This window comes from Rattus norvegicus, chromosome 4 (genome assembly GCF_036323735.1).
Source record: "Rattus norvegicus strain BN/NHsdMcwi chromosome 4, GRCr8, whole genome shotgun sequence".
Taxonomy (NCBI): Eukaryota; Metazoa; Chordata; class Mammalia; order Rodentia; family Muridae; genus Rattus; species Rattus norvegicus.
In genome coordinates this window covers 184307551-184327032 of record NC_086022.1, presented here as the reverse complement: position 1 = coordinate 184327032, position 19482 = coordinate 184307551, and the positions used below count along the sequence as shown (strand labels likewise).

The window sequence follows — 19482 nt, the reverse complement described above, 5'->3', positions numbered from 1 at the left end:
GAATTAACTTCTGTTTTGGCAGAGGCCAAACCACAGAAATGCAGCGTCTAAACCATCACCTACAGGAAGAATTGTACGTAAGCTAAAGAAAAACCTAAAGAAAAACACGGCCTAAAAATGTACAAGTTTGAGCTGAGAGTGTGGTTCAATGGAAGAATATGCATTTAACATGCATTAGGTCCGGGGTTCACTCCTTCAAAGAGAAGGTTTGGAAAGAGCACAAATTTAAACAGAAAACTATTTCTACTAAGTCAAGAAAATGCAGGACAATGATACGAAGTGGAACACACATACATAGAAAAAGGTTCTATAGAAAAATAAAATGTGTGAATAGAACTACCGAGACTGTTAGTTGAGGAAATAGAGTTAAGTAACATTTACTAAAGTCTTTCCACATACAAAAAATAAGAAAGATAAGAGGCAGAGGTAATAAAAACAAGCTGTGTGAATGAAGGACTCACTAAATTTCACTTTCGTAATTCCTAAAACCTTGACCTTATATTTCATTTGTTACCAAACCTGCTTCTTTACTCGTGTTACACATATTCAGCCCGTTCATCACCCAGATGTGTCCTCAGTGCTTTGCATAGTGAACACATGATCCTGTTTTTAAACTGTTCGCTGTGGAGCTGGAGAGATGGCTACATGGTTAAGACTTCCAGAGGACCTAGGTTTGATTACCAACAACCAAAAAATGGCTCACAACTCTGTATATCCAGCCCTAGGGAAGTCAAAGACTTTTCCTGGTCTCTGTGGCCATGTCATTCCCATGTTTTTCAGATGTATGGGCAGGCAGAACATCCACACGTGTAAAATAAAAATATGTTTTTTAAAGGAAACCTAAAAAATTAAAATAAGCTTGTTAGTTAAGTTCAGGGCAGATCGTCTGTTTACCTCCACCAAGACCTCTCTGTTCTCTGTTCTCTGTTCTCGTCCTTTTCTTTCAACTCCTGACCAGATTCTAACCAAATACTTTGTACAAACTGAGCCCCTTCCCTTTCTCACTAATCTCACTCGTGCCTACACACTGTAACTTCTGATTGCCCACGTCAGCACCCACAACGCCCTGTTACCTGTATCTGCACCCCCTATCTTTTCACTGCACACACCTGCATCTCTGCTTTCTCAGTTCGCACACCTACATCCTTTGCTTCTTGCTACCGCATCCCACTTTTCTCCTTAGGAAAGTCTAGGCACCTTTTATAGTCAATTCTTGTGTCTCTTGTGGGAAAATATCCCCACTATTTCTAGCTTTCTTTTTTTGTAACAAGAATATCTCTTAACACCATCATTTGTTTGCCTGCCTATCTCCCTTACTATATTTTAATTTTCATGAAGAACATGGTGTTGACTGTTCAAGTAAAGTGCCGGACACATATCAGATAATTTCGTTAAATTTTGAAGAATGAGTGAGCAAATAGGGTAATAAAAGAAATGTGGTTTTGGAATGAATTCAACAATACGAGGTTTGCAACACAACAGAAAAATAGACTGTTTGGACATAGTGAAATGTGAAAGGCAATTTTTCAGTGCAAAACTGCATATATTGACTACAGATCTAATACAGTAGCTACACGTCTAAGGACAATGTATTTTGGTGAGTTGATTTTTTTCAAATCAGCAAAATTCAAAATATTAAAGAACAAAAATAAGATTTCAGAACAATAACATTCTCTCACATTAGCTCAGAAAGAATCAAGAGAAAGACAAGATGGAGAGGGAGGGAAGAGCACTGACGACAATCAAAAGAATGTAAAAAGGAGTGGCTGCTCCTGGAGGCCCAACAAGCAGTTGACTGAGACAGAAGCAAATACTTAGGCCCAACCAAGGAACTGAAGACTGTGGTTGAATTAGGGAAAGGCTGGAAGAATTTGGAAGAGGAGGAGGGCGACCCCATAGGAAGACCAGCAGTCTCAATAAACCTGCACCCCGGATCCCTCAGACACTGAGCCACCAACCAGGCAGCATCACCAGCTGGTCCGAGGCCCCCAACACACGATAGCAGCGGACGACCTGGTGTGGCCTCAGTGAGAAAAGACCGCACCTAACCCTGAAGGCTCTTGAGGCCCCAGGGAATGGGGAGGCCTGGTATGTGTGTGTGTGTGTGTGTGTGTGCACGTGTGTGGTGGGGATTTCCTCTTGGAGAATGGGGAAGTAATATCAGAGAGCAGAACAGGAGGGGTAAAAAACTGGACTGTCAAAAAAGATTAAAGGTAATAAATAAATAAGAAAAGCAACTAAGGAAAAATTCTTATGTGGAAAACACAAAATAAAAACAAATCTTCTTAGGATATCAATTCAAGACAAGAGTGAAAATTTAATTTTTACTTTTGAAATCTGTTGTTCATCTTGCAAAGTACTCAAAATCAGGTATTTAGTACAAAATAAGATCTCTTACTTGTGAGATGTGTTCATTTCTTATATGTTCTGGTGGGCTGTCTGGTTAATGACTGGATGGTAAGATATAATTAATATATGTGCCTCATTAGTAATTAGGGCATCAGAATGAAATAACTGTTAATTTATGATGATGTACAACCTGCTGATTATAAACTCCTCTGTCACAACAGAATCCATTTTGATTCGATCTCATTAAAGTTGAGAATCATTTCTCAGCTTAGCTGAGACACATGAGAATGTGTGCCGGGAGATTCATAATGTCAAGAACAAGCAATTAAGGGGCTGGGGAGAAGGATTCAGCGGGTAATACCAGTTGCTGCTCTTGTAGAATCTGAAATCCATTCCCAGAAACCATATGGCAGCTCACACAGCCTGTGACTCCTATTCCAGGACACTCTATTCTAGCCTGCTCAGGCTGCATACATATGGTGCACTTATATGCAAGCAAAACACTGATGCACATAAAATTATAATAAATATAAAAAATACCCATAAAGTCAACTGCCACTATGAGAAGTTCTAAGATTTCAGGGGCTAAGTAAAGAATGAACGAGAGCCACAGGCAAGGCCAGAATTCTTCCCCAAAACACAAAAATAAATATCCTTATCTGCTTATTAAAATAAAATATGTTAAATATTTATTTTATAAAATGTTTATCAAAAATTCAAAAATAAGGGACTTCTTTTTAAAAATAATATATATTGCTGTCAGGAATTTTATAGAAGTTAATAACATACTAAAAACATGAATAAAACTAAATAAATATATCTCAAACAATATTTCACATTAATAATTAATATTTATCAATTAAATAGGTATTTCTAGAAACTATGCTTGGTTTGTGTGATTAATCAATTTCTATAGTAATTCTCCTAATTAGAATTTTTTTAGAAAATATTGATAAGAATTTATTAAGGCTTAAACTGGTTGATTTGGGGGCTAGGTAGATGGCTGCTCTTCTATAGGACCAGGGTTTGATCCCCTGCATCCACATGGCAGCTCGCAATTGTCTGTAACCCCAGTAACAGGGGATCTGACTTCCTCTCCTAGCTTCAAGGCCTATACTAGGCATGCCTGACGTACATAAATGCAGGCAAAACATTCATACACATAAACAAGAAATTATTAATAAATAAACAAATAAATTGATTGATTTCATAATATGTAACAGAAATTATTCCTTGGGCTATAATAGTTCTCTCTCTCTCTCTCTCTCTCTCTCTCTCTCTTTGTACTGGCAGGGAAATGACTCCATGAGATCCAGCTGTAAGGCTTTTTCTCAATTAGTGATCCAGTGTGGGAGAGTCCATTGTGTGTGGTGCTGTCCCTGGGCTGGTGGTGCTGGGTTCTATAAAAAAGCAAGCTGAGCAGGCCAGGGGAAGCAAGCCAGTAAGTAACATCCCTCCGTGGCCTCTGCATCAGCTCCTGCTTCCTGACCTGCTTGAGTTCCAGTCCTGACTTCCTTTGGTGATGAACAGCAATGTGGAAGTGTAAGCTGAGTAGACCCTTTCCTCCCCAGCTTGCTTCTTGGTCACGATGTTTGTGCAGGAATAGAAACCCTGACTAAGGTACACACTCTTGTTTTCTTTTCGTTTTCCTGTTTTGTTTTTTCTGAGACAGGGTTTCTCTGTGTCACAGCCCTGGCTATCCGGGAACTTTTGAACTGACAGAAATCCTCCTGCATCTGCAACCCTGTCTCTCATTCACTTTAACTTCAAATAAATAGCTAGAAATACAGAGTTGATCAACATGTTATCATGAAAGCAACTTTTAGATCTATTTATGATTATGAATTCCATGGTGTTTATAGCTCTTATCCTGTGTATTGTACTCATATTGAATGATATTTTCTAGTTTCTCAAAACTAAAGAATTTTTAACCATATAAGTACTTTCACCCATGTATGCTAAGTATATTAAAACTGAAGAAATTATAGAGTATGTAAATTGTTAGAAATATTTAGGATGTGCGAAAAGTTTCATAGGGCAGATAGTATAATATGATTTTTCTAAAGCAACACCAAAATGGACCAAAAAACATAATTAGCCATCATCTTACTTCTGAGCCCAAGAACAAAAAGATGAGATGGTGAAAGCATGAAGCTATACCAAGCAGGGTCCTACACATACAAGATAAAGGATAGGAGTGGGGAGAATGATTGATAGGATAACAGCATATGAAACAAAGTAAAATACAAAGGAATGGAGAAATTGCTCAGCAATTAAAGAGTGCATATTGCTCTTTCAGAGTACCTAAGTTCAGTTCCCAGCATCCATGTTGGGAGGCTCATCAGAAACTCCAGCTCCAGGGGATGCAATGCCCTCCTCTGACCTTCAAGGGCACCTACACTCATGTGCACATATACACATAATTTTAAAATAATAAAAATAAATCTTGGAAGACAATAATTAATCTTAAAAGTAAAACTAAGTAGCAACATGAAAAAGTTTATGACATGACAGTAATAGCTTCCACAATGTAATGATAATAATATAAATACATATTCATGGACGTAAGGACCAAACAGCCATACACTGATGAAAATAGTTATTGCTAATATTCATTAACTTTAATCTTATTAATATGTTACCTTATATTTAAGTACAACAGAACAACTTATTAATCACACCAGTAATTTTCTAAGAAGGCAGCACTACTAAATCCATTTAAGAAGCTAGAAAGGTTTTTATGAGTTTTACCCATATTAGGTACCCTGATTAGTCATCACTACTTTGGTGGTTCACAGATTACTTAGGTGCTTTTTAAAAGAATCTAAAACAATAGAAAGTAGGTTATGAGAGTAAAAATGTCCAGGAGAGTAATTACTTATATGTATGTATGTTATGCATATGTTTGTGTATAGTTTTATATATGTGTGCATATATATGTATATATGTGCATATGTGTATAGGTGTGTACATGTGTATACACATGTAATTTATGCATGAGTGTATGAGTTCTAGCTATTTTAAAAAATTTTTTAATCATTAGCATTACTCACTTCTTCAAAAATTCTTAGAACATTAAACATGTACTCCACAATATAAGACCACATTTAAAGGTTTTTTTTGTATTAAGTCTAATTATTTTAATTTTATGTATATTTTGTCAGCATATATATACATGAACCATGTGTGTCCATGGAGGTCAGAAGAGGGCATTTGGTTCCCTGGATCTGCACTTACCCACTACATGGGTGCTGAGAAACAAACTCAGGTTCTCTGCAAGACAAACAAGTGCTCTTAACCACTGAGCCATCGCTCCAGCCTCCTTGACTACATATTTAATCTGGATCAGTATGCTGATATCATTAATCAGATAAGAAAATAGTGATTCAAAGGCTGGGGTTTCAAAAAGAAATTAAGGTAAATTTGAAGTTTAAAAAAAGTTTTAAAGTGAAATTTGGCAAAGGTGGCACTCAGAGGCTAAGTGGGGGAGAAAGCACAGAAAGCTGGGTATAACCAATCGGAGTGGTAAGGACTACAGCAAAGTGTAGAACCTGCACCAATAGCACAGCCGAGAAGCTTGAATACAGACCCAGCCAGGAGCTGCCACACATCCAAAAATCTTTCAAAAGAGGCCAGAAATGTTCATGTAGCAATCCTGATCTTGTAAACACTAACAACTATTTTAACTCATTTTAATTCTATGTGACCTTCAGTAGAAAACTAATGGCTGCCCTTGTGCTTATTTTGCTTTATGGACTTGGTTTCCAGCTCTGATCTGTGCAGGAAGTTCATAAGGGATAGTCTGCACTTACTGGATGAGGCATAAACCACATTTATATTTAGACCTTTTTATGGGAAAAAATGGAAAAGTACAAAACAATGAAGCTAAAGTAAACTGGGGCACACTGGTAAGTATGGATCAAGTGTCAGAATGAGAGTATGATAAGAAAATATGAATGTTCCCGAGGAATGGAACTGTCAAGGATTTGGACATTCTGGTCACTACAAAAAAGAAATTACCCCTAAAAATTTGGCTTCTTTTGCTAAAATTACATTGAAAACGTTAAGAGAAAACAAAACTACCCAAGATGGGAAAGCCAGAACTACAGAACCGTACACAGGTGCACACATGTTCTGTGTTGTATCTATTGCTCATTCTCTCTGCCTATCCCACTCTCCAACCCTCCTCCTCCTTACTAGGCTACTGGAAAGAAACTCCTGAAGAATCCCAAGACATGCCTGGACTCTGGCTGTGGAAAGAGAAAACAGGAAGCTGACTAAAAGGGAGCTTTCACTTCAGCGGTGGATGTCCCACATCGCAGTCCAGCTGTGGGCTAGAGAAGGAGCTGTTGACTTAAGTGTCATTCATTTGCATCACATGCACCCAAGGAAAAAGTGTTTACCTGGTGGAGCCACGGTTAACCTTTTTTCCTTGCTGAGCCGATGCCCTTGGATGAGTTCACTCATGGAAGGGGAACCCTTCAGAAGAAATGATTCTGTGGAGGTGGGATCAGGGGGAACGCTTAATAAATTCTGTAGGTAGGAAGCCCCTGAAGTCCTGGGACGACTCTGATCACAAAGGGAAGGTGAAAATTGTCTTGCAGGAGATCCAAGAAAAATACATACAGGAAACAAAAAAGTTTGACTTTAATTACCTTTCAGTACCTCACCAGTGACAACATTAGTTATATTGGCATTTAGTTATCTTTTAAATATGAAAATCAAGATTTTTTTTGTAATTCTTTAGTTTTCGTATCAGGATACAATCCCTTTTGAAAACTACTCTGAATGCTGGAATAAAAGTTTATTATAGACATTTTGGATCCACAATAGAAATATGTATTATTTGATTCTTAAATGAAAGCTCCTCAAATGAACACCTTTGATTATATTAACTAAAAACAGAGCAAGAACCTCAACAACCAGAACTTGGTAAGAGGTCACAAGGTCAAGTCACTAAAATCCTTAAACGTGGTTACTAAGCAATATTAACATGACCAATGGAAAAGGCACAAAAACTTGCTTTTAAGAAAAGGACTATACATATTCTATTCCATTCGATGAAGTATGACCACGACCTTTCAATTAGTCATCACTTTTAGTCTTATGGACAAGCGTTCCCTAAGAGAACAAACTCATATCTTTGTCCCATGACATAAAAAAATGACAAATAGCATAATTTCCAGAGATATGGCTTTTAAAATAACAGCCCACGTTCAATGATATTCATTTTTAATATCCACTTTATCCATCTTTAGGTTGGAGGCTAGGAAGAGACATATTTATGCACACAAACAGCAGCAAAAACATTAACACACAGTTGAAAATTGTTATGGTTAATCAGTATGTGTGAATGGGGTGGCAGAAAGACCAGCATTAGCAAAGCCCTTAGCAGCTTTAATTTCCCCTTTTTCTTTTCTCCATCCTACACAGTAAAAACACATAATTCTTTACAGTCAACTAAAGCCTGAGCACTGTACCACACTATGACAATAGCTGCATGCATACCTTTTCCTCTGAGTGCCACTGCTGACCCGAATGGTAGGGATCTGTGGGCCCTGACTATGCAGGAGGTAAGTGTCTATGGTAGGCACGGTGGCTGGCGCCTCCCCACTTACTTTAGGGCTGCCGATCTTGCTCTTTCCAAGTTTGCCTTTGCTGCGTCGGGACTGCTCATGGTCAAACTCTAAGTCCTCCAGCCTCTGTGTCAGGGCAAGCTTTTGCTGGATAGCCATTCGTAATAAAGTGTTTAGAGTCTTCTTCTCGTCTTCTGCAGCTGCTAACTGTCTCTGCATCTCATCCAACTGTGTGACATATTCATCACATCTGGAACCCAAGCAAAGGAGTGAGGAAGTAATCCTGGTAATCTAAACTGGAACTTAATTAGAAAGGTATTCCTCTCTTACCCTCAGCTCAGATATTGCTGTCTCAAAACTTTTATTATGCAACACTGTTAGAATGATTACATAGCAACATTAGATATTATATTATTAAATTTAATAATATCATTTAAGCTTCATCAGTGACATCAACATATAAGGGAAACAGTGATCTATAGAGTTTGGAGCTGGTAGTTTCAGAAATCCACTGGGGGTCTTGAGATATATTTCCCATAGATAAAGTGATTATAAAAATTTGACTGGGCACGAGGGCCTTAATGGAGGAGTTAGAGAAAGGACTGAAGGAGCTGAAGGGGTTTGCAACCCCATAGGAAGAACAACAATACCAACCAACCAGACTCCCCAGAGCTCCCAGGGACTAAACCACCAACCAAAGAGTACACATGGAGGGACCCATGGCTCCAGCTGCATATGTAGCAGAGGATGGCCTTGTCTGGCATCAATAGGAGGAGAAGCCCTTGGTCCTGTGAAGGCTGGTTTCTCCAGTGTTGGGGATTAAGGTGGGAGTGGGTGGGTGGGAGGGGGGCCATCCTCATAGAAGCAGGGATAGGGAGGAACCAGGAAACGGGATAACATTTGAAATGTAAATACATAAAATATCAAAGAAAAAAGAAAGAAATTCGACTGGAATGTAGAACATTAATCTTCCTACCAATAGAATGGAAAGACTCTATAATAATAGATAACTGGAAATAGTTGACCATGTTTAGTAATTGGTGATTCAGCCTCACAATGGAATCTGTAAGGAGACATTCTAAATAAGCAGCATAAACCTCAAGGACAGTTATTATGGACGCTGTTTTGGTGTGATAATACAGTTTCACATAGTATCCACCACTACTTTAGATATATTACAATCATCGTCTCTATTGTATAACATTGTATTCTTTGCAAAAAGTTTGTTACATGTTATACCTACAATGTATGTGCTATATCAAAAGTGATAATATTAATAGAAAGAACATTCTCCCTTTTATATGTATTTACAACAGGGCTTTATTTTAAATGGCAGCAGATAATGTTTTTAATATGGCAGATTTCCCCCAAGTTAAAAAATCAAAATTTCAATGAGTTTTCAACCAAATAATAAAGCAGTGCGTTGTCAAAAAAATGAAGATTTTTGTTTGATTTAAGACAGCAGGCCACTGGGAACTTCCTCATCCAGCTTCATATTTATACTGAAGCACAAAGGAAAGCTCCATGCTAATTCCCAACTGAAATTAAAACCTGAGTCCATCCATACACATTTGGAAAAAGTAAGATGAGAAGAAAACTCACACTGAATTTCTGCCGTGTATAAGGTATTGGTAAATTATTCTTTGTGTAGTACCAGATTGCTGATGAGCTCAGAGAATTATTATTATTATTATTTATTATACAGAGAATCAGTCTGTATAATAAATAAATTTATTATACAGAATGAAATCAGCACACGCTTGAGGTTTCATACAGAAAAACAAAACAAAACAAAAAACCAAAACAGGATCTATGACTAAAGTACATTAGGTCTACCCATTTCTGTAAACCTTTAATGTCAAGACAATGGGACTATGTAGATCATGAGAAAAATTGGAGCTTACTGAAAAACAAAATGAAGCCTAGGACCTTGAATTAATTCTTTTTGGTAACATGAAAATGTTTTTAAAAATATAAAGTAAGGCAATCACTATACCTGAAAGAAACTAATGTTTGTGAAAATGGATTGCAAAGGAATAATACTTAAAATATGATCTAAACCGAACATTTAAAAATCCCTTTAAATTTCTTTCTCAAAGAAGAAATATGTGTTCTCTTAATTCTGAAAGAATTTATTTCACCAAAAACGGGATCCTAAAGTCTCCCTCTCCATTCTTTGTCCTGCCCCCATAATTATATATATATATATATACATATATATACATATATCCTAATAAACATATAAGTATAAATATTCTAAATGCCAATGAATTTTGTGGGAATCCCAGAAACCAGTACCTGCAGTCTTGTAGTCTAAGGTTTCTCTTAGCCATGTCCATGAGATTCAGTCACACGTGACCTTGAGCTCCAGAAACATTTCTAATCTTAGATTTATCAGTGTGTAAAATCTTGTCATTTTCTTCATGCAAACTAAATATATTTATTCATGAGTATTGACAGTGCTCTCCCCATGTGAAATACTCAATGTTAGGGAGAAAAAAGTTACCTTGTTGCAAACATTGCTCTCAGGGATGAGAAGGTTGCAGCATCTTCTTTCAAAGCCTTTAGCTCGTTCCTCAGTTTTGTCATTGTTTCAGTAACCATTGCTTTTTCATTTTCATATTTGTTCTTCAGGTTAGCTAAAGCCACTTCGGCTGTCTGAAGCATAAAATCACAGTGCTTATCATCTCACACCAGAAAAACTGGCCCACACATTCCTTTATATCAAATCTATTCTTTGCTCTTATAAATAGAAACAAAATTGATTAGGTTGGATTTTTACATAAGCATATGTACACCTTGGTACATTTTTCTTTAATGTCAAATCATGTCATGATTCGAGAATTGTCTTTAAAGCCTGGTATGAGTCAGTATCAGAATTCAATGTAGTTACAGTAGTTCAGTAAATAGTTCATGCTGTTTTTTGACGGTGTACGATTTTCAGAGATTTAGAGAGCCAAAATGAAGCTTTAAACATAAAGGATATTATCAAAAAGCGGTTTTTTTTTTCAAACAAATACCAATTCCAAGTGAAGTATGTGAAAAGTCCAATACTTTAAGTCGCCTATATTCTGGGGGCCCAAAACATAGAATAAAGGATGTAAAGCCACTGTAACTTATGATGTGAGTATAATATGTTCAAGTCAAAGAAGTGACAAGAAATCAAGATTTTTCTAAATTTTTAAATAAAACTTGCTCAAAACAATGAATTGTGGTCAAGTGATTTCTTTGTGCATTTATAGGTGTGTGACAGAGAGAGAAAAAGAGAGTGTGGAAATGTTTAATGGATTAATATAGTTGTCTGAATTTGGGATTGGGGAATTTCTGAAGTTCTTTGAATGGATAGTGTTTCAAATCAAGAGCTAGCCTAGCACAGTAGGAGATAAAAACAGCAACAACTGAATCGGTGGGTGCCATTGGCAAATGTCTAATAACAGCCTGTTTATACAGCATAAGGTAGGTACATAGAACACCTCTTCCTAACACTCTTGCCCTTCTCTATCTACTGTTCTTTGGTGTGAAATTATTTCTTCTTTCCATGGGAGAATAATGCCTTATCCCTTAAGAACAAATCCAATTATAATTGCTCTGGAAAACTTTTGTTAATTCCTATAGGTGATGTTAGTTGTTCCAATGCAATATTCCCACAACTTGAATACAAAATATGTGACCTCACACTAATTATCTGCTCATCCCAAGAGGTGTGAGTCCTTCTCTGAAATGTAGAGACCAGGTATATGTTGTCGAATCTTCACTCCTGATACAATTAAGTACACAGCTGGTACTTCATAACAACTACATTCTATCAGAAGGCACTGTGCTTCTGGGAAAAAAATCCTAAATCCTAAATTGGGAAAACAAGACTCATAGGGAATACATCATGTCTGTGGTAAAACAAGATGATTCCCCCTTTTTCCTAAACCACAAAATTCTCACATTAGCCTTAATAATTAACATTCCACAATGCCTATATCTAACTGATTTCATCTTTTGATACTTGAAACTATTAATGGCTCATAAGCACTATATCAATCCACGGCAGTTGTTCAATGTTCTTTAAATGAGTACCAAATATATAGCAAGAAATATTTTCACAAAGTTTACTAAACCATTACAAGCCCTGTCTCTAATGTAGTATATATACATTACACTACATGTGAAAATACACACTCCTTTAGGAATGCTCTGTTCTCTTCTGAATTCCTATAGTACTGTTTATAGCAGTCTAAAATGTTTTATATATTCTGTCTTGTAAGTACTGGAAGACATAAATTAAATTCACAATAGATTACTAATAACATATTTGTGTCCTATTTTGTACCTCCACATGAATTCTTGCTTATAAGTTAGGACTTGTCTTTTCTATTAAGCTTCTTCACATTTTTTTTTGTTTTTACTCTTTTACTATTATTATCTTTAATCTTCTTTTACAGTCCAGTCATTATCCCCCTCACATTCTTCCCTCTGACTGTTCCTCATCTCATTCCTCAATGCCCCCCCACCTCCCAACCCCACCCCCACATCTCACCAGGCCTCCCCATTCCCCAGGGCCTCAAGTGTCTCAAGGGTTATGTGAGTCTTCTCTCACTGAGGCCAGACCAGGCAGTCCTCTGCTGTGTAAGTGTCCGGGCCTCAGACCAGCCAGTGTATGCTGCCTGGTTGGTGGCTCAGTGTCTGAGAGGTATCAGGTTGGTCAAGACAGCTGGTCTGTAGGAAAACATTTTAGTAATAACTTCTTATTAAAACAAGTATTGAAATGCTTTTGAAATCTGATGGAATAACTCACTTTGATCACAGTGTTCATTTAATATTCTTGATTTGGTCTTCCCATGGACACACACGTGGGATGCAGGCTTTGTTCTTGAAACATACATATTCACACAGCATAAGACACTGTGATCCTACTTTACACAAGCTTGAAAGAGTGTGAGTGTATGGTGGGGAGGAGACCCCAGGGCATCATGCATTCTGGATAAACTCTCCTCTGCTGATCTACACCCCCGAGTCTCATAAGCTTCCGTATCCCCTTTCCTCAAGGGTAGATTTGAGAATGATTTTTTTTTGAAATTCAGTCTGCATGAAGAAGCTTTTTAAAAAAGAAAAATCTAGATTTCTATTTTAACCTTCAGAAAGAGGGCAGGAAAGTTATGTGAAGGTTTTGGCTGAGAACACTCCAGAAAATTTTGTTCTTAAAATAAGTTATATGAGTCAGACCTAGCACAAAAGTTACTCATGGCTACTTTGAATTATAACAGTTACACCAATAATCTTTTTTTCTGATTTCAAAGTAAAATCAGATTTCTCATGATTTCTTCATTCACCTTAACATTTTCTGCTTCGCTAAAGTGATGATGCAAAAGAAAGTCCTATTCTCCCCTTAAGTTTATATAAAGTGTGCTTATATTGTGAACAATATTTCTGTGGTATAGACATCCAATTTCTATCAATGGATTCATGGAAACAGATGATGACGAGTAGAAAGTAGATGACGCATTGTTATAGTTTCACTCAGATTTGAGTAAAAAGAAAAGACACTCTGAAAAGGTAATGAATCTTCATTCTCTAAAGTGCATTTACCCTCATACTCTATTTCCTGGCATTGCCTGTGTTTGCAAAAAAAGGAGTTCAGATGTTGCTGCTGCTTTTCATCAACATCAACATCAACATTTGTTCAGCACTCTCCAATGTGCTTCAGATAATTAGTTTTATTTTCCAGTATATATATCTGGATACCCATACCCAGGTAAAACTAAAAAATGGAAAACAAATCAGTCATCAAGAAATTTGTCAGATAGGTTCATATTGAAATATCCTATTTATTCCAGAGGGAAATGACCAACCGGTATTTAAGAAAAACTCCCTAACACTTCAGTTTTGACCAAGTACACAATTAACTTTACATAACGTTTAGATATATGGTCAGTGACACAACTAGACTTTAGAATTTGGGGATGTTTTCTCTTCCCCTCTCATCTATCTCTTTCCATCCCTCCATCCCTCCCTCTCTTCCTCTCTCTCACTCATAGTTCCAAACTATTATCTGTTGGTAAAACTCTGCTTCTGTTTACATCACTCAGATCCTCACAACTGTATTGTCCTTCAACTTTGATGCCATTGCTTCATCATTTGGTGACTAAGTCTTATTTGTTTGGGTCTGAAATAAAAGACAAAACACCAAGTTTCTATCTTGAAACAGCCCTAGAAGTTGAGCCTAGGAACTGAATCTCTATCTCTGAAGTTGGGTCTAGCTATTGCCTGTCAGACCTCTATCATCACGTCTGTACCAATGTCCCATTTGTAGGCTCAGTGTTAGTCTCTTTTCTCCTTGTCTCCCTGATTGGTATTAGCTGTTAGGCAGTCCTCTCCCAAAACCCTTCATCGGCTGTTTCCGTACTCACTGGCCTCCAGGCTTCTGCTTATCACTGCCTGGGTCTCCAGGCTTTATCTATGACTCTTCTATTGCTTTACCTTCTTCACCACCGGCACTGCCTAGGTAGACACAACTGCTCTTCTATCAACCACCTCAAATTGTTATTATTTATTGATTATTCAATTTATTTATTAGAGAGAGAGCACGAGAGCAAGAGAGAGAGAGAGAGAGAGAGAGAGAGAGAGAGAGAGAGAGAGGATGAGTGTTGTATGTGACAGAGGACAATCTGTGGGAGTTGGCTCTTTTCTTCTACCATATGGGTTCTGAGGATTGAACTTAGGCCATTAGGTTTGGCAGCAAGCACCTTTAGCACTAAGCCATCTTCTTGGTCCCTTACACACTTTAAAATAAAACTACATTTTGATTGGCATTGGAATATACTTTAATTTGTTGCTCTATTGCCCAGTAATTTGAATGCTTATCTTGGCACTAAAAATTCCACAAAAATAGGGAAATAAATTAAGAAAGCTTTTACTAGTAAGCTTTCATCAGCAAAAGCATATTACCTGCTTATTGGCTTTCAACACTGCCCTCAGTGTGGCAATTTGCTCCCGTTTGGTGCTCAGCAAGGACTTCAGCTTGAGAATCTCCTCCATTAAGGCTTCCTTGTCCTTATCGATCATGGGGGCCAACTCTCGGGCTGCTGCTCTTTGACGAGACAGCTGTAAGGACCTGTCCACTGCTTTCTGCAGATGCTTGATTTGGTCCCGAATTATGGCATTGAGGTTGTAGATATTCATTGGCTCTTTGCGGATATCACTTGTATCCAAAACTGGAGATGATGGTGGGGCAGTAATAACAGGAGAGATTGTGGGAGTCTTAGTTGGACTTGGCTCTTTACTAGTCTCTGTGTTTTCCTTTGAAACCGGCTCGGATGATGTCCTTGATTCTACAGGGGATGAAACACCCCTCCTGGATAATCTTGGTGACAAAAGCCCTCTGGGATCATCAGGCCCCTTGAGGCTGCCACTTCGAGTAACTCTGCTTTGTCTATAGTAGTCCAACATGACTCTATTGGGAGTTTCATTATTACATAGACACACATGGTGGTAAAGCTGGGCTAGTTCCTCACTAAATGTCACCAACTCATCCTGAGCTGTATTGAGGGTGTTGTGGTTTTCGTTGGCTATGCCAGTCATCTTTTGCAACTCCTTCTCCATGTGGGCCATCTTCTCACCACTCTCCTTAGATGTCTTCTCAAGGTTTGTCACTTGCTCATCATACATTTGGATCTTACTCTCATATTTGGTCTTTTCTTCTGTATAATTTTCTACAGATTTGTTATATTTTTCCTTTAAGGCCTTAATTTCTGCTTTCAAATCAATGACTTCCGTGACAGCCACTCTATATTTACACTCAAGGATCTCTAAGCCATTGATGTCTACCTCATAGTCGTGGGCTTCCTCCGCTGAGTTCCGGCCCTTCTCACAATCTAGCTCAGCCTTGAGCTCTTTACTGTTTTGCAAACCCCTCATAGCATTGACATGTTCTGTGAGCCGGTGAACTCGTTCATGCTGCTCTGTCAGTGCCCCCTTGGTGTGTTCTAGCTGGGTTTGTGACTCCTGGAGGTTGGCCAGAAGAATCGCTTTTTCCCGCTCTACCTGTAATGGCAAAAGATAATGAATAACTTCAGGGCAAAGCCAATAATGAACTCAATGCAGTTGGACAGATATGTATACATTTAAAATGCCCACAGCAGAGCCAATACTCCCATTATTTCAAATTAAATTCAAATGTTTCCTTATTTGAGTTCTGGCAAATCAATCTAAAAATACCTAATTCAGAATATGGAATTTTATGGAGGCCAAACCACTTGAATTTTTTGTGAAGAAAATGGAAAAAAAATTCTATTGTTGGCATTGTGATTTCAGCAATGGGGGGACTTCTGTGTTCATTTTTCTTTGAAAACTAAACGAATTCCCTTTAAAGATTGAACACTATTAAAATAAACTGAAGCTTTTTCCAAATAGGTTTTTCTTCTGGAAAAGAATTTTTTATAAATTTTAATGAAAATATTCTGGATGTCTCTCAAGCTTATTATAGGGATAGAATGCCTTGATAAATGAGATAATGTATTTAGAACAGTTTAGGCTCTATTTTGTAATTTGTTTGAATTTAATATAACATTTTCTTCATTATAGCAACTACAGAATATGTTCTCCCCTTTGTGTGTCAAAAATCCCATAACATGCTACACACCACGAACATGAATTCATTCTTGCAGATTTAGATGAATCTCTTACCTGAATAAGCTGCTGCTTCAGTTTTTGAATTTCTGAAATGTTCAACTCACTGAATAAGTCAGACACAGGGTGTAGGGACTCTCCTTTCCTGGCAGTGGGCGCACGATAGTCTCCATTCAGCTTCCCCAGAGGCCCGTGGAGATGCCCGTTCATCTTGTCATCGTTGTTTGGCTCACTCCCGTCCTCGGCAAACTTGAGCCCCTCGACTGAGATGCTGATGTGGTTGTCACTGAGGCTGATGTACTGGGACAGCTCCTTCCTCAGGTTGTTTTTTTGCTCCCTTTCATTCTTCAGTGTTTCGAGGGCTTCTTCCAACTGGTGCTCTGCAATTTCCTTCAGTCGAATGGCATCTTCTAGTTGGCTGTTCAGTAATACTGTTTCTTCTTCAAACCGCTTAATTTCATGCTTTAAGCCTTCATATTCAACCTAAGTTAGACAGGTTAAAGAAGGTTCATAAAACTAAATTTGGGCCTTAAAAAACACTCACCAAACACTTTAGTAGACCTAATCGCTTAAGAAAAGCGTAACAGTAAAAAATAAATAATAATGGTAATATACAATAGCTAGACAGTTATAAATACACACACACACATGCACATGCACACACACACACACTTACGTACACACACACAAACACACACACACGCACACACTCACATACACACACATACGCACACACTCACACATATGCACACACTCACACACACAAACACACACTCACACACACGCACACACTCACGTACACACATATGCACACACTCACACACACAAACACACACACTCACACATACGCACACACTCACACATATGCACACATTCACACACACAAACACACACACTCACACACATGCACATGCACACACACACACTTATGTACACACACACAAACACACACACACACGCACACACTCACGTACACACACACTCACACATACGCACACACTCACACATATGCACACACTCACACACACAAACACACACTCACACACACGCACACACTCACGTACACACACACACTCACACACATGCACATGCACACACACACACAGGCAGACATATAAGTAGCTATATTTTTTTAAAAGTAAAAATATATAATTTAATACCTAGAAGAGAGGAAAAGGTATTTACTATATTAGGACATTTAAAAAGATCCAATAGAGAAGACAGAGTTGTTTTCCTAATAAATAATGATAAAATATATTTGGTAATATTTTATCAAAATTTTCAATATTCATCACACAAGAAAAAAATTTTTACCATCATTTTTACTTCATTATTGAAAAGGCAGTTTTAGTATGCATACAGACATTTGTTTAAAAGATCACAATAAAAACAAAATTTCAATAATTAATATTTGAGATTAAGATAAAAAGGCCAAAATAATCCCAAATAATAAATATCTATATATACTATATGTAATGTAATATTCTTTTGAACTATAATAAGCAAGAGCCCACTCAAACAACCTTTGGTTATAGGAACCATTGATGAACTGTCTCTGTGATCCTGTATGCCTTCATGGAGACTTTCCCATGGTACTAACCATATGCCAGCCTTTAAAAACATGTTATCTGGCTGGGCATGGTGGCACATGCCTTTAATCCCAGCATTCAGGAGACAGAAACAGGTGAATCTCTAAATTTGAGGCCAGCCTGATCTACAAAGTGAGTTCCAGGATAGCTAGGGCTACACAGAGAAACCCTGTCTTGAAACAGAAACAAGCAAGGAAGCAAACAAACAAATAAAGCATGTTATCTGAGCCATGCAAGGTGGTATATACCTTTAATCCTAGCACTCTGGTGTCAGAGGCAAGCAGATCTCTGTGAGTTTGTGGCCAGCTTGGCCTACATAGTAAGTTTTCAGGCCAGTAAGAGTTATATAGTGAGACCATGTCACAAAAGAAACAAACAAACCAAAAGTACTTATTCTCTTAAGTATCCCTCAGTATGTCACTGCTCCCTCCCTTCACAATGTTTAAAACCAAATTCTGCTCTTCAATAAGCAATTTGCTTAATAAATAATAATGCTGAAAATGTCTAGAATAAGCAACAAATATATTATTATATACTAACAAATTGTGCATTTAGTTTTATATGTATTTGTATTTCCATTGTTTACATTGAAACCGAGATCCTAGACCATTATCACTTCTATATACATTTTACTCCCCCTCCTCCCTTTTCACAATCTTAATGTAATTGCTTACTTTTAAAAATTTGAGGTATCAGTTTAGTTGGGATGTAGATTTGGCTGATATAAACAAGACCTAATTAAAAATGCAATAGTTGGGCTAGAGAGATGGCTCAGCGGTTAAGAGCACTGAATGCTCTTCCAGAGGTCCTGAGTTCAATTCCCAGCAACCACATGGTGGCTCACAACCATCTGTAATGAGATCTGATGCCCTCTTCTGGTGTGTCTGAAGACAGTTACAATGTACTTAGTAAATAAATCTTAAAAAAAAAAAAAAAGACACAAGCCCTAAAAAAAAAAGAAAATGCAATAGTTGAGAGGGAGAAGAAGAGGGAGAGGGAGAGGGAGAGGGAGAGGGAGAGGAACAGGAACAGGGACAGAGACAGGGACAGGGACAGGGACAGGGACAGGCAACTGGAAATAGTGAAGGCTTTTGAAATCTCAGAGCATGCCTCCAGTGGCACCTCTCCTTTAACAAAGCCACACCCATAATTCTTCTCAAATAGTTCCATGCACTGGGAATCAAACATTCAAATATATGAGCCTCTGAAGGGCATTCCCATTCAAACCACCACTCATGTCAATTATTTACCGTGATGATGTTTTACTCTAAATGTCTCTTTGGGGAAATATAAAAGAATGCAACAAATCTTTTCACTGCCTACTACGAATAACTGCCTTCTAAATGTGCCAG

General features: G+C 37.8%; 1 protein-coding gene across 7 annotated transcripts in view; it reads right to left on the bottom strand.

Moving 5' to 3' along the window:
- The window catches only part of Bicd1 (BICD cargo adaptor 1), a 153950-nt gene that overhangs the window by 35808 nt on the left and 98660 nt on the right, over positions 1-19482 (bottom strand). For 3 of the 7 annotated variants that reach the window (XM_039107954.2, XM_006237706.5, NM_001108653.1), the window contains exons 4-7: positions 16599-17024; positions 14862-15956; positions 10432-10583; positions 7968-8175 (exon numbers count right to left, since the gene is read on the bottom strand). In XM_039107954.2, coding sequence (XP_038963882.1) covers positions 7968-8175; positions 10432-10583; positions 14862-15956; positions 16599-17024 — 1881 coding nt within the window. Of the gene's footprint in view, positions 1-6752; positions 6947-7857; positions 8176-10431; positions 10584-14861; positions 15957-16598; positions 17025-19482 lie in introns of those variants that run through there. The other 4 variants (XM_006237703.5, XM_017592727.3, XM_063286385.1 and 1 more) reach the window with 3 other exon arrangements.